We start from the raw sequence: 13,462 nt of genomic DNA, 5'->3' as shown, positions 1-13,462 counted from the left end.
AAAGAAACATAGAAATATATATTCTTCTCGAGAAAGGCATGCACTAGGCAAGGTTAACTTGCCATTCATTGTGAAATGACTGACTGCACAGGGGAAATGTTGGATAACGAAATTTAGGTGAGTTTTATTCGAAACGGATATGAGATTAGAGAGATCATACAAGTTTGTTTCTCTCTCTGGTCAGAAGTGTCCCGAGCAGGACATACCAGTGGAAGAGTTTCGTTTCTCACGTCCAAGCAGGGAAAATAGAAACCGAAACCTAAAGAGAGACCGCTTTCTCCTCCTCTGAGCGGATGTCGCTCCATCACTGCTCTCAGTCTCCCGACGGATCTCGATCAGGCTGCTCGCTTCAAACTCGTCGTCCGGGATTTCACTCCAGAGTGTCTCTCCCCTCCACCATGAGCACGTTGAACCAGCAGTATGAGGAGAAAGTGCGTCCCTGCATCGACCTCATCGACTCTCTGCGCTCTCTGGGTGTGGAGAAGGACCTGGCGCTGCCCGCCATCGCCGTGATAGGAGACCAAAGCTCGGGCAAGAGCTCCGTGCTGGAGGCGCTGTCTGGAGTGGCTCTGCCCAGAGGAAACGGTGACGTGATCTTCACTTCATTCTGCTTCTCTCTCTGTCTCTCTGTCTCTCTGTCTCTCTCTCTCTCTGTCTCTCTCGCTCTCTCTGTCTCTCTCTCTCTCTCTCTCTCTCGCTCTCTCTCTCTCTCTCTCTCTCTCTCTCTCTCTCTCTCTCTCTCTCTCTCTCTCTCTCTCTCTCTCTCTCTCTCTCTCTCTCTCTCTCTCTCTCTCTCTGTTTTCATAGAGGGCAAAAATCTGTGGCGCTAAATCCAGGCCAAAATGTACATTTGTTCATTTGAGAGAAAAATAAATAAAAGTGAGAGACTTTTTTATTTTATTTTAAACTGAATGTTCAAGGTTTGAAATTGAATTAAAAAAAAAAAACTGTATTGAAAATATAAGCGTGAAACGTTTTATTAATAACAAAGGGGAAACATCGTTGTTGGGTTTTTTTAAGTATTGACGTTAAACTTGACAATCTGGAATGTTTTACGGTTTTTATATATTGGTCATGTGTCCTAAACAGCCTGCAATGGCGATCTGTGTCTTCCACTGTACTTCTTTTACAACTATCAGGTGATCACAGTGTATAAAGAGTATGGACATTGTCACTCACGATCTCAGCTCTTGTCAGTCGAAGCCACGCCCCCCACGTCAGAACAGGGCCAGCAGGCAACTCGGATTAAGATACAACTCTCTATAGTAAAAACCAGAGTGTTCATTTTTAATGAATAAACCATCCGCTATACTCCAAAAAGTCTGCCTTGAAATTCAGTATGTGAGTCTGTCATTTCATTCCTACTCCATCTGAGCAGTAATGACATTAACTGGACACTGGAACACTGGAAAATTGTCATTAGGACTGCAAAGTTTAGATTTGATAGACTTGGGTTTTTTTATTTTAGCAGGCAGGACTTCCTTTTTTCACCTACATAATATTTCCAAAAATAGAAACATGCTGAGTCAGAGTGATGCCGACTGTAACTCCCTATTATCAGGGTGTCCCAATAACTGCTTAAAAAGTCTTCAATTGATTCAAAATGTTGCAATGAGAGTCTGCATCAGAGGTCACATCACTCCAATACTAACCTCTCTTCATTGGCTCCCTGTTAAATCTAGAATATAATTTAAAATCCTCCTTCTAACTTATAAAGCTCTTAACAACCAGGCTCCATCATATCTTAAAGGACTGTTAGTCCTGTATTTTCCCAGAAGAACACATGGTTCTCAGAGTGCTGGCTTACTGGAGGTTCCTAGGTTTTCTCAAAGTAGAATGGAGGCAGAGCCTTCGTCTCTCAAGCTCCTCTTATGTGGAACCAGATCCCAGTTTCAGTTAGGGAGGCTGAAACAGTCTCTACTTTTAAGGCGAGACTCAAAACTTTTCTATTTACTAAAGCTTACAGTTGGGGCTCCTTCTAAACACCCCCCGCCTCTCTCTCTACCTCCCCCTACCTGAACCAGGGTCTGCTCCTTCAAGGTTTGTATCCCAGCTCTCTATATCTATTTGGTTGGTTTAAAATAAATTGATGTATTGCCAGGGCAATAGTTAAAATGCAGTACAAAGAGTTTGGGTCTCTTAAATAAAATCAGAGAGCTCAAAAAATGGAAAGTGGAGTTTTTAAGACTTTAATTTGAGTTTAAACAATCCAGGTCATATACGTATTAGGTGTTAACTTTAAATTTGTATATTTCAGTTCAGGGGCCACATTCTGCCCAATTCCATCTTAAGTGGGCCAGACTGTTAAAATAGTGCCAAAATAACAATTAAATCCCAACTTTTTATTCTTTCTTTGTTGTGGTGCAAAGCAAATATGATTAAAAGGTCTATATTTTCTTAAAACCCAACATTTATGACCATAAATTACAACAATCAACATAAAGCCAAATGTAAGATTTTCTGCTGCAAAACGCAGTGAAATGCCTTGTATAACTATTTCATTATGCATATTTGTACAAACTCATCCTGACAGCATGGCCTTGAGGCTAGTTTGATAGCAACGAGGTATAGGGATGCCGATGCCGATACCATTCCAATACAAGAGCTGTTTGGTTTAATATCATTATCATTATTGTTGATTTTATATGCGGCTGCAATAAACTCCTCCCTACAGTCAAGTATATGAATGTATGCATGTATTCTCTCAAAATGGAACATGAGATTAGCGTAAGGTCAGAAAAGGAAACGGTACAAAGTATTTTAGTTCAATTAGGACAATGTGGGGGTCTGCTGTTTGTGCATGGAGTAGGGCGCAGCTTCAGGGAGGTATGAATCGCCTGCTACAGCACGGAGGAGATGCTGTTCATTGTTTTTGATGTCAGCGCCGTTCTCCTCGGCGAGCTGGCGTTTAAAAACGGTGACATCTGGCGTACAACGGTGACATCTGGCGTACAACGGCTTTGCAAACGTCCACGTTGCTGTGCTGCTTTGTGGTGTTTTGAGTATAAAATGCGTCCAAACACTGACCTGTTGTCATGAAGAGTAGGATAGCACAGTGCTACTTCCCTCGCCTGCTCGCCGGCTGCAAACTGTGGAATGGATTTCCAAATACACTCAACTACACTTGATTTCATTAAAATTTCTGATCTCACCGTCTCCACTCTCAAAATCAGGTATTGTCACAAGATGCCCTTTGGAACTGAAGATGAAGAGGAAGCGTAGAGGAGAGAGTTGGTATGGAAAGATAAGCTACAAGGATTACGAGGAGGAGATCAAAGAGCCTGCATTGGTGGAGAAAAAGATTCGAGAAGGTACAGTTGAAGCCAGGTTTGATCCAGCTAGAACATTGTCTTAGTTCTTGGGTGTATAATTGACTTCCCTTTCAGCTCAAGATAAAATAGCTGGGGTCGGTGTGGGGATCAGTGAGCACCTCATCACTTTGGAGATCGCCTCCCCTGATGTTCCCGACCTGACACTCATCGACCTGCCCGGCATCGCCAGAGTGGCTGTTGATGGACAACCAGAGAACATTGGTGATCAGGTGTGTTTGTCCAGCCATTTGTACAGTTATTACTTACTGACAGTGTTCAAATAGAGAAATGTTAATGTTTTCACTAGGGCTGCAACAAACAATTATTCTAATAATCGATTAATCGGTCAATTATTTTTTCGATTAATCAATGAATCGGTTAAAAAAACAACAACATTTCAAATTGAAGGACCAGTTGATATTGAACAAACCAAACTTCAAATATATTATGATTATTTAAAAGCACATAACTTAACCAATACAACGATGTATACAATATATCTACATACTGTATATACCCATGTATAGAATATGTATACAAGATAAAGATTAAATAAGATTTAATGCACTTCAGGGAGGACATACAGTCCAGTTTCATCCCCAGTGGACCAGACAGGTAAAATATTGCTATAATAACCTTTAAATTTACACTTCAAAGTTTTTCTTTGTTGTGGTCACAGTGTATGGAATGAAATTGTCTATATTTCTGCCAGATGAAACAGCAGTGTGGAACTGTAAGGTAAAGTGTAACCAGAGCCAAATCTGGTGCGTTTTCTCTGCAAAAAGTAGGTTAAAATGTAGGCGGGGCTTAGCGCTCTACAGATACTGTATGTGACGTTGCAACAGTAATCTCAGCCGGGGCAGCAGATCTGGACCTTATGAATCCTCTGTTGTTGTTTACATCCTCCGCTTTGCACTAGTTGTTTTGTTTTGTCTCCCTGCATCGGAGCGCACTCCGGCGGTTTCGCTCGAGTGCCACGCTGCAACTTTGATGTTTCCAAGAGAGCAAACGCCCATAAATGGCACAACAAATTGATGATGAAATTCGTTGCCAACACTTTTAATAATCAGATTTAATCGATTCGTTGTTGCAGCCCCAGTTTTCACGATTGCCTGCCAATGTTTCACTTCTTTAGAATCAGAATCAGCAATAAAATGTCCAATGAAACAAGTCTTCACTGCGATAATGTGATCGGGTTTGTAATTGTTCATGATAATTCAATTATGGTGCTTTCATAAGCAACGAGTTCGTGTGAGGGGAACGTTTCGGTGATCTCTCGGAAGCAAACCTGACGCAACTCGACTCGGCAGCGTTTTTCCACCACATGACACGTGATTTGTTTTGCCTATATGTGTAGACATAGCCTTTTCAAAAACATTGACCGAGCTTCATTTCATCTGTGTGATAGTCAACATGCATGATGACTGCATTGTTTATTTAAAAAAAAAATCTTAACTGCCTTTTTCGCCATTTGTTGTCGTTTGAACGTTCCCATCTCGGAGGTGAACATACTCCCACTCCATACTCCTGAACAAAAGCACCTTTAATTTAAGTAACATTAAAAATACATAGAACTTTTAGTGTTTACATAACTCTACTTTACTTATAGTTTAACTGCAGAGAGGGTTTTTTTTCCAGCTTTTCAATGGTGGATGCATTAGAGCGTCTGGGAGCGCCACAAGAACAACCGCACACTCAACACTTCTCTGTGTTGTTATCATTTTCACTCTTACAGATTAAAAGACTGATCCAGAAGTTCATCAAAAAGCAGGAAACCATCAGCTTGGTGGTTGTTCCATGCAATGTGGACATTGCAACCACAGAGGCTTTGAAGATGGCACAGGAAGTGGATCCAGATGGAGAAAGGACTGTTGGTAAATGGAGTCACTATGGAAGAATTTGCATGGTTCACACCTGTCGTAGTGACTACTAGAGGTTGGATGTAATGTCAGAAATACAAAATGAAAAAAATCATTTGTGCTGCTTTCCATATGCAACCAATGTTTGGAATTCCTAACTTGGCATGACGCCACTTCATACGTCATATACGTCAGTGATTATCTACAACTATAGCTTCACTTCATGGGTAAAGCCCAGAGCTGCTCCAATTTGCTTCTGGGAGTCGGAAGAAACCATTCTGCCAACGACAACCAGAACCATGTTTTTCAGTGAAAGGATGTACTGTATGTTAGCGTCACAATTCGCTCCTAGGAATATCGAACTCAAGTGGCTTTCATTACATTTGCTCTTTAACTCTGAAAAAGATTTGGACGTATGAGCCACAAGAGCCTGTAGGACATTTCTGCCTTGTTCTTATTGAGTGTCTTGTTAATCTGCACTTGTGATTGAGTCTCTTCCACCTCGAGGACGTATATGTAATGGTGCATTAGAGGGTAACTGGGAAATGTCCTGCTTCAACACGGGACAAATGAATGAAAGTGGCATTTTGGAAAAGCTTTGGGAAGAAATTTTGATGCCAGTTTTCTTGACCTTAGTTTTTTTGTCGTTCAAACTATGTTCATCTTGTGAACCGGACAAATCTAAACTGGATTAGAAATATATCAATGCAGTTAATCTTACAGTTCCCAAAATTCAAAATCTGGCATGCGGCTGTTCTGTCAGGTATCTTGACCAAGCCTGACTTGGTGGACAAAGGCACTGAAGACACTCCGGTTCAAATCGTCCACAACGAGGTCGTCTGCCTGAAGAAAGGCTACATGATCGTCAAGTGCAGAGGTCAGAAGGAGATCACAGACAGGGTGTCTCTTCCTGAGGCGCTCGAAAGGGAAAAAGCCTTTTTTAAAGAGCATGCACATTTCCAGTGAGTTCACTCTTCAAGGCAGTTTTGCTGTGTGTGTTTGTTTTTCTAGTCTGTGCCAAGAGTTCTCTGATATACGTGTGTTGTAGGATCCTCTATGAAGAGAATAAGGCTACTATTCCTAAACTGGCAGAAAAGCTCACCCTGGAACTGGTGCAACATATTGAGGTAACAACTTCTCAATCCTTCACATAAGTAGGTTAAAGAAAAGCCATTGCTGTTATCAAGCTGTTGATGACTGCACTCTCTTTCATTTTCAGAAAAGCCTGCCTCATCTGGAAGAGGAGACCATGATAAAAATCAAAAAAACTCAAACACAGCTGGACAAGCTGGGCAGTGGACCCCCACAGGAGGCGGGCGACAGACTGGGTTTCCTCATTGACGTGAGTGTCTGCCATACTTCAGGGCTCCTAACCAAATATTTGAACGAACTGATTTGTTAATTTGTCTTGTTCTTATTTTAGAAAGTGAATGCATTCACACAGGATGCTATCAGTCTCACCAAAGGGGAGGGCCTAAAATGTCAATTCAGGTCCAGCCTCTTTTCCGTGCTCAGGGGAGAGTTTCAAGAATGGAGAGAAACCATTGAGACAGCTGGATTGAAATGTAAGAGAATGAACATGTCATTACAACAACTGTGATGTACATACAAGTTGTGATCAAAAAGTGTCCAGAAGGAAAACCTAATTGATTTATGATGTGCTACCATCTCTAAAATACAGTTCTGCAGCAGTATCTCGCACTCCTGCTTTGAATGCTCACTGCAAATCGTTTTTCTCCTCATTTGTCAAACACCAGCAGGGATTTGAAATGGATCTCGGTCAAAAATTGTTTCCCTTCGACTTGAATTACATTGTAAAAGAAAGCAGTCACAATGAGCTCAGTCCAGCAACTAAGGTCTGGTTTAGACAATCAAGTGGAAATGATAAACGTTGGTGAAAACACAACATTTTGAAAATGCGTCGTGGAAAGGTGTGGTTAGTATGTTTGTGTTAGTAGTTTTCCAATTGAGCCACCTGTAACAGCAACTTTGTCATCTGTCTGTACAAATGTCCGTGTACTCGCCATTGTTAATGTTTTTAGTATATTGTTCTCTGCATGGATGTGTTGTTTCATTACCAAAACCTAACAACAACACCCACTAGTGGCCCGACATGACAAAAACCCTTAAAAAAAATAAATCTAAAAATACTCAAATTTTTTTAAACAAAAAAAGCATTAAGAATGGAAGGGAAAAAATGCAATGCTGCTTATACATTTATATCAAAAGCTAATAAGGTGCCTTATATACGCCTAATTTTAAAGGTTATACATGTTTTGTATCTTCAATTTGGTGGGAAGTCACAAAAATTGCTCATTTGGTCATAAAGCTTTCAGACAACTGTGCAAAGTAAAACAGCTTTTTATTGTCTTTCTCACTGAAAAGTGAACATTCTCTCTCACGTACAACATGAAATAACTTTAGGTGCATTTGTATTGCAGTCAATCAAAATATTCTGAAGCAGTATAATGACAAGTATCGTGGAAGAGAGCTGCCTGGGTTCATCAACTACAAGACTTTTGAGACCATGATCCAGGACCAGATCAAAAAGCTGGAGCAACCTGCTGTGAGAAAACTCCAGGAGGTGGCAGGCACGTCTCTTCATCTACAGAGTGACACAAACCACAAGGACGCACGATTTCAAATTTTGTGTTGTTTATTGTGTGTGTGTGTGTGTGTGTGTGTGTGTGTGTGTGTGTGTGTGTGTGCGTGTGTGTGTGTGTGTCCTTTATAGAAATCATAAAGGATGAGCTGTTTGACTTGGCAGACAGCAGTTTGCTTGGATTTCCGTACCTCATCAGAGCAGCGAAGGTATCACCTGCAACTGTCCGTTGTTCATTTGCTACTTATCATATTCATTGTGCAGTTTGTCAAGAAATATGCAGGTTGTTTTCTTGTGCTTTTTTTTTTTTTTTTTTTTTTTTGCTTTTAATATTTCTTGCATTACATAGAACAGGGTGAAATACATTTTCATATAATCCCTAAGAAACCCCTAACTTCAAACGACAATGATCGTAGCAGATGCCAGCATGTATCCATCCTGCCTTGTAGTGACAGTTCAGGCTGTTGCATTCATAAATGCACCAAATAACTGCGTTTGAGGGCAAATCAGCTGAAACTTCAACGTATGCAGGAGTGTTTCTCTTCAAAGCTAATGGGGGCAAAAGCCTGTCACTTCTCAGATTTTAGCAGCCATGCACTCACAGATTTAACCTCACAGGCACTAGTGCTACGTTCAAAGCAAGAAGTTTGCTGCTTTTGGGACACGATGTTATTTTACAGTACTCTTAATAAAACTGTTTCTAGTCAGTGAATGAATTGGAAACAATGAAAATAACATTCTGGCTTCCAAGCACCCTTTCTTTAATCCAATGGATTACCTTTGGTACTTAGTGGAACAGGACTTTGGCATTATGGATGCAGAGCATAACTGTAGCATGCCAACATGGACAACAATCGTATACACAAAGCAGTCAGCGTTGTCAAAACGTTTAACCTTGGGGCTGTTTTCATAAAGTTCCATTTGCAGTGACTTCGAGCACCATTGTCATGTAAACAGATTCCCAAAATGAGTTTTGCTTTTTATCTTGAAAACGTGTAAACAGACTGTCACTGCATCAAAGTCACCTGCTTAGGTAATGAGCCTAAAGCCAACAGGAATGTATGCAACTGTACACAAATTATGGAGTTTTTTCACTCCCGAGCTGATCCCGATATGCGAATTTACATGCCTGCCAATATCGATATTATTCTGATACCAGAGCTGTTTGGTTTAATATTATTATTATTATCATCATTATTGTTGATTTTATATGAGGCTGTAATAAAATCCTGTCTACAGTAAAGTATGAAATGTAGGAATGTATGCTGGAATGTATTCTCCCAAAAGACAACTTGAGGTTAGTATAAGGTCAGAAAAGGAAACGGTACAAACTACGTTTGTTCAATTTGGACAATGTGGGTGTCTGCGTGACGTCATCGTCTCATAATGAACTTCTTATGTCTTTAAAACCTCAGAATCACTTTATTAATTCCTGGAGAAATTATTTAGCAGTGCAGCACAAACAGCAGTGTTTCCAGCAGTAATGCGGCAGAAGTGATTGGAACTATTTTCAGGGAGTTTAGCGCGGAGTATGACGCAGCTTCACGGAGGTGTGAATCGCCTGCTACAGCGGAGGAGTGAGCTGCTCATTGTTTTGATGTCAGTGTCGTTCTCCTCGGTGAGCTGGAGTTTTAAAGCGGTGACGTCTGGCTGCAGAGTGTCCGCCTCGCTGTACAACAGCTTTGCAAACGCCCACGTTGATGTGTTGTTTTGCGGTGTTTGGAGTGTAAAATACGATCAAACAGGGACATGTTGTCATGAAGAGTTGGATGGCCTCAGTGCTACTTCCCTGGCCTGCATGCTGGCTGCAAACTGGAATGAATTTCCTGACTCATTACTCCGCGTCTCATTGAGACCCGCCTCCCTTCAGGAATCCATTCCACATTTTGCAGAGCAGTGGCAGGGAAACACTTGTGGAGTCATTTCAGCAACAGTAAAGCACAGACGAGGCTTCATGGACCGAACGTGTACGATCCGTGAATTATGTTGACACCGGAACCTGATACCGATACTGGATCAGATCAGTCGAATCCCTAACACAAATATTAATATAGATTTTTCTTTCTGTGTGATTCAGACGAAGATTGAATCCATCCGAAGCGACACGCAAGAGGCAGCAGAGTTCATGCTGCAGTCCCAGTTCAGGATGGAGATGATTGTTTACACTCAGGACAACAGATACGGCAAGAAGCTAGGCAAGCGGAAGAGGGAAGACGAAGCTCATGCGCTCTGGAACGCCTCTTTATTAGGTGGTTCTGACAGTAGAGCAACCGTGAAAGAGATGATGAGGCACATCAAGTCCTACTACCAAGTATGTGTCAATCTAATGCATGCTTAATTCACTAGAATTCACCGCAAGTTAAACTTCTCTAATCGAACCGACTGTCCACTAACATTTGACATCACAAATAGTTAAATTCTCAAGAAAGTCTCAGCTGTGGTTTACTGGGAGTCGCTTTGAATGCTTTGTCGTCTCCATTTCCCAGATTGTTGGCCAACGTCTTGCAGACCAGATCCCGCTGGTGATCCGCTACCACATGCTGCAGGAGTTAGCCGCCCAGCTGCAGAGGGAGATGCTGCAGATGATTCAGGACAAGCAGTTATCAGAGTCTATGCTGTGTGAGGATTGTGGCATCGACACACAGAGAACCCACTTTCAGGGGAGTCTCAAGCGTCTGAAGGCAGCACGCATTCTGTTGGCTAGATTCAGTCTGAGAATGTAGTTTATTAAAATAATGCCATAATAGCCATTACATATACGTTTTTAGGTTTTTCTTTCTACTGGCGATGGAGCTGCTACTCTTAGCCCAAAGTCCAAATGGTTGACACCCCTGTTTTAGCTTTCTGTTTGTCTTGTATTGTTTCTACTGTGTGAAAGTAAGGGATCAGTTGCCTATATGTTAGTTTATCTGTTAATGTTCACATTTATTGTAGTTCTATGTTTTCATGATTTTGTTTGTCCCACTGTGTGGTGTCCTTGATTTTCATGGCGCGTTATCTAGCATTAGCACAAAAAGTATTGAACATTCTGTTGGGTAGGTTATGCTTTGTTGTAACAATGTTTCTTGACAATAAATCACTGGGAAGTAGAGACTGGAGCAAATCTTCAGCACATCACCCTACTTTTTAATTGGGATCATGAGGGTTCACGGACTGTTTCGACCAGCACAGCAATGTTTTGATAGATATATATGGAAGAGGATTAGGACGACCTATAAAGTTTCACATTACTTTTAAATTTGACTTTTGAGTTAGAATTAGGGCCACCTCAAAATATAGTCTTTTATATTTTTTTTAAATTTGGATCCAATTTTTCTTTTGAAGACACTTTTTAGAAGATAGTCATAAGTCCAAATTATGAAAACCAAATTAAGATAACATAATTATGTGTTTTAGGTGGCCCCAAGAGGGGAATTTCTTTATATGTATATATATATATATATATATATATATATATATATATATATATATATATAAAGAAATTCCCCTCTCGCCCTCCGCGGGCGGTCACCTGTTTTTCTATTCCAAGCTTGGGTCGTCTGCCAGAGGCCTGGGAGCTTGAGGGTCCTGCGCAGTATCAGTATATATATATATATAATTTGTGTGTGTGTGTATATTTGTGATTTCATTGTAGTTTGTTTTAATACAGGTGATTCCAGTTGGTATTTATTTCACTTAATTTTGATATGGATTTTAACAACTTATGCATTCATTTCTATATTTCACAATTGCATCATTTGCCATATGTTCAGCTGCCTTTGTTCAGGTGATTTGAAATGGTCACTGAAAATTAGTATTACTGATCAATAATACTAAAGGCTGAAATACAATGTGCGAATTTTTGGCCTTTTGGAGATGAAATATTAGATCGTGGGAGAATTGTTGGTAATTTTTGTGGTCGGGGCTCTAATTGGTGGCTGTACATGGCGCCGTGTGCAATGCAGGACCCCCGGAGTGCCGACCTTTCTTCTTGTTCTTATGGAGAATGACACAACCTTTACTGTTAAGACATGGAGCAACACGCTGCCCAAGCACAGCTCCCACAAACCCAACACACTTCAACATTGACTCGGCCCACCTTGAGGCACGTTGAGGTCATCATCGCTGCAGCTACTGGCTTCTCTTCTGTTTGGACGTCTGCAAATTGTCCCCCAAACTCTGAACCGGATCGCTTGTTCCCTTGGAAACTTCGGTCTCGGTTCTCACGCAGACAGTCTTTCTACCGGGCAGGGTGAGAGGACTTGAAGTAGAGCGCAAGGCATTCTGGGTAGTAAACAGTATTGGGACAGTTGAAAAAGTAATCCGATTACTGGTTACGAGTTACTCCTTTAAAAAGTAGTTACTTTACTGCTTACTTGTTTTTAAAAGTAACTAAGTTAGATTACAAGTAACTTTTTAGTCACGTTCAACAACTGCCGACGCCGTCCCATCGTCTCAAAATAAAAAGGAAAACTCGTTTTAGCAAACTATGCCGATCCCTGCCTCCTGCACCCTGCTGATACATATTTAACATTTGACCTTCATTCTTTGTTGCATTTATATCTGACTCACACTTTTATTATCATATTTTTTACCATTACTGGTATTTATTTACCCGGTGATGTAGTTGTAGTCTGTGGTGGCACTGTTTATCTATTTATATATTTGCACTATCTCCTTATGCAACCTTTTAATTACCCCCCTCTGGGACGAATAAAAGTCTATGGCTGATTGATTGATTGATTGATTGATTGAAAAAGAAAAAAAATTACAAAAAGAATTCAACATCGATGCAGTTGTGTTATTGTTGCAATGATATGGTTTGTGTTGACATATCTTGGTTCCAATTCTTTTCTGTCACCTGAACGCACCATAGAGAGAGCTGGTCTGTGATTGGCCGAGAGCGGAGACACTTTGTTGCTGAAAAAAGTGGTTGTATGAGAGTAACATGTTACCAGCATCACTGGTAGTAAACAAACAGAAATAATGCCACAAATCAGAAGAAGCAGCCGCAGAAAGAAAAAGTTTGAAAATATCTCATGGACAGACGTGGAGTAGTGAAGAAGTAGAAAGGAAGAAGTAGTGAGAGAGGCGCTCATTGATCTGGTCTGAAGACTACCGGTACTATGATTTGTGGCTACCCATTAGCCATGCGCTAACTAGCCTCGTGCTAACTAGCCTAGCCACCATGAGGTAAAGGTAAATAGACTTTCGCTAATGTGGCTGAAAAATCAATTTGAAATGTATTAACAGAAATACTTTTTTCATTTTCAGATTAAACTGCATTATTTTGACTCGTTTGGGTGATCAATCACCCAAACTGCGTTTACATTTTCTTATACAAGGCTGCTTATTTGGTGACTTAATTGAATTGAAAAAGAAAATTAAGATTCTTTTTTTCATCACATATTTTGAAAGAAATTCTAAACAACCGGCGCATGTGACTGCTTCTTTGAAATGCATTGGAGGCAGTTTGATGAACTGTTGAAACTATACATCAGAATAGGCTTTAGCTCAGTGGAGTGCTAAGCGTTAGGACTTTGAAGAGATATCAATATAATAAAAGGTATTAGTATTGACCAAGGAAATCTTGTTTATCAGAAGCAGTAAGCAACCCTATATGGTCATAATTATGTGATTTAATGTGATTACTTTGGCATCCAGGGGCAAATGATGAGAGAAGGACCAGAGGAGAAGTTCCCAGTTTGTAC

The 13,462-nt window shown here is 40.6% G+C and overlaps 1 protein-coding gene across 1 annotated transcript; it reads left to right on the top strand.

Moving 5' to 3' along the window:
• Positions 1 to 236: 236 nt before the first annotated feature.
• Positions 237 to 10,861, top strand: LOC308128925 (interferon-induced GTP-binding protein Mx-like). Its single transcript, XM_080494641.1, has 12 exons — positions 237 to 585; positions 3,174 to 3,311; positions 3,387 to 3,541; positions 5,047 to 5,185; positions 5,934 to 6,132; positions 6,219 to 6,297; positions 6,390 to 6,512; positions 6,594 to 6,735; positions 7,612 to 7,761; positions 7,905 to 7,981; positions 9,850 to 10,083; positions 10,259 to 10,861. The coding sequence occupies exons 1-12, from the start codon at positions 294 to 296 to the stop codon at positions 10,493 to 10,495; spliced, it is 1,965 nt and encodes a 654-aa protein (XP_080350767.1). The 5' UTR covers positions 237 to 293; the 3' UTR covers positions 10,496 to 10,861.
• Positions 10,862 to 13,462: the final 2,601 nt, after the last annotated feature.

This window comes from Blennius ocellaris (assembly GCF_963422515.1).
Source record: "Blennius ocellaris genome assembly, chromosome: 4".
Lineage (NCBI taxonomy): Eukaryota > Metazoa > Chordata > Actinopteri > Blenniiformes > Blenniidae > Blennius > Blennius ocellaris.
This window is presented reverse-complemented; position numbering and strand designations above follow the sequence as displayed.

What these genes read in the sequence shown, in the direction of transcription:
- LOC308128925 (XM_080494641.1), top strand. Translation starts at nt 294, where the DNA reads ATGTCGCTCCATCACTGCTCTCAGTCTCCCGACGGATCTCGATCAGGC. An exon ending in TGAGACAGCTGGATTGAAAT is followed by an intron (nt 6,736 to 7,611) that starts GTAAGAGAATGA and finishes TTTGTATTGCAG; the next exon opens with TCAATCAAAATATTCTGAAG. An exon ending in ACATCAAGTCCTACTACCAA is followed by an intron (nt 10,084 to 10,258) that starts GTATGTGTCAAT and finishes TCCATTTCCCAG; the next exon opens with ATTGTTGGCCAACGTCTTGC.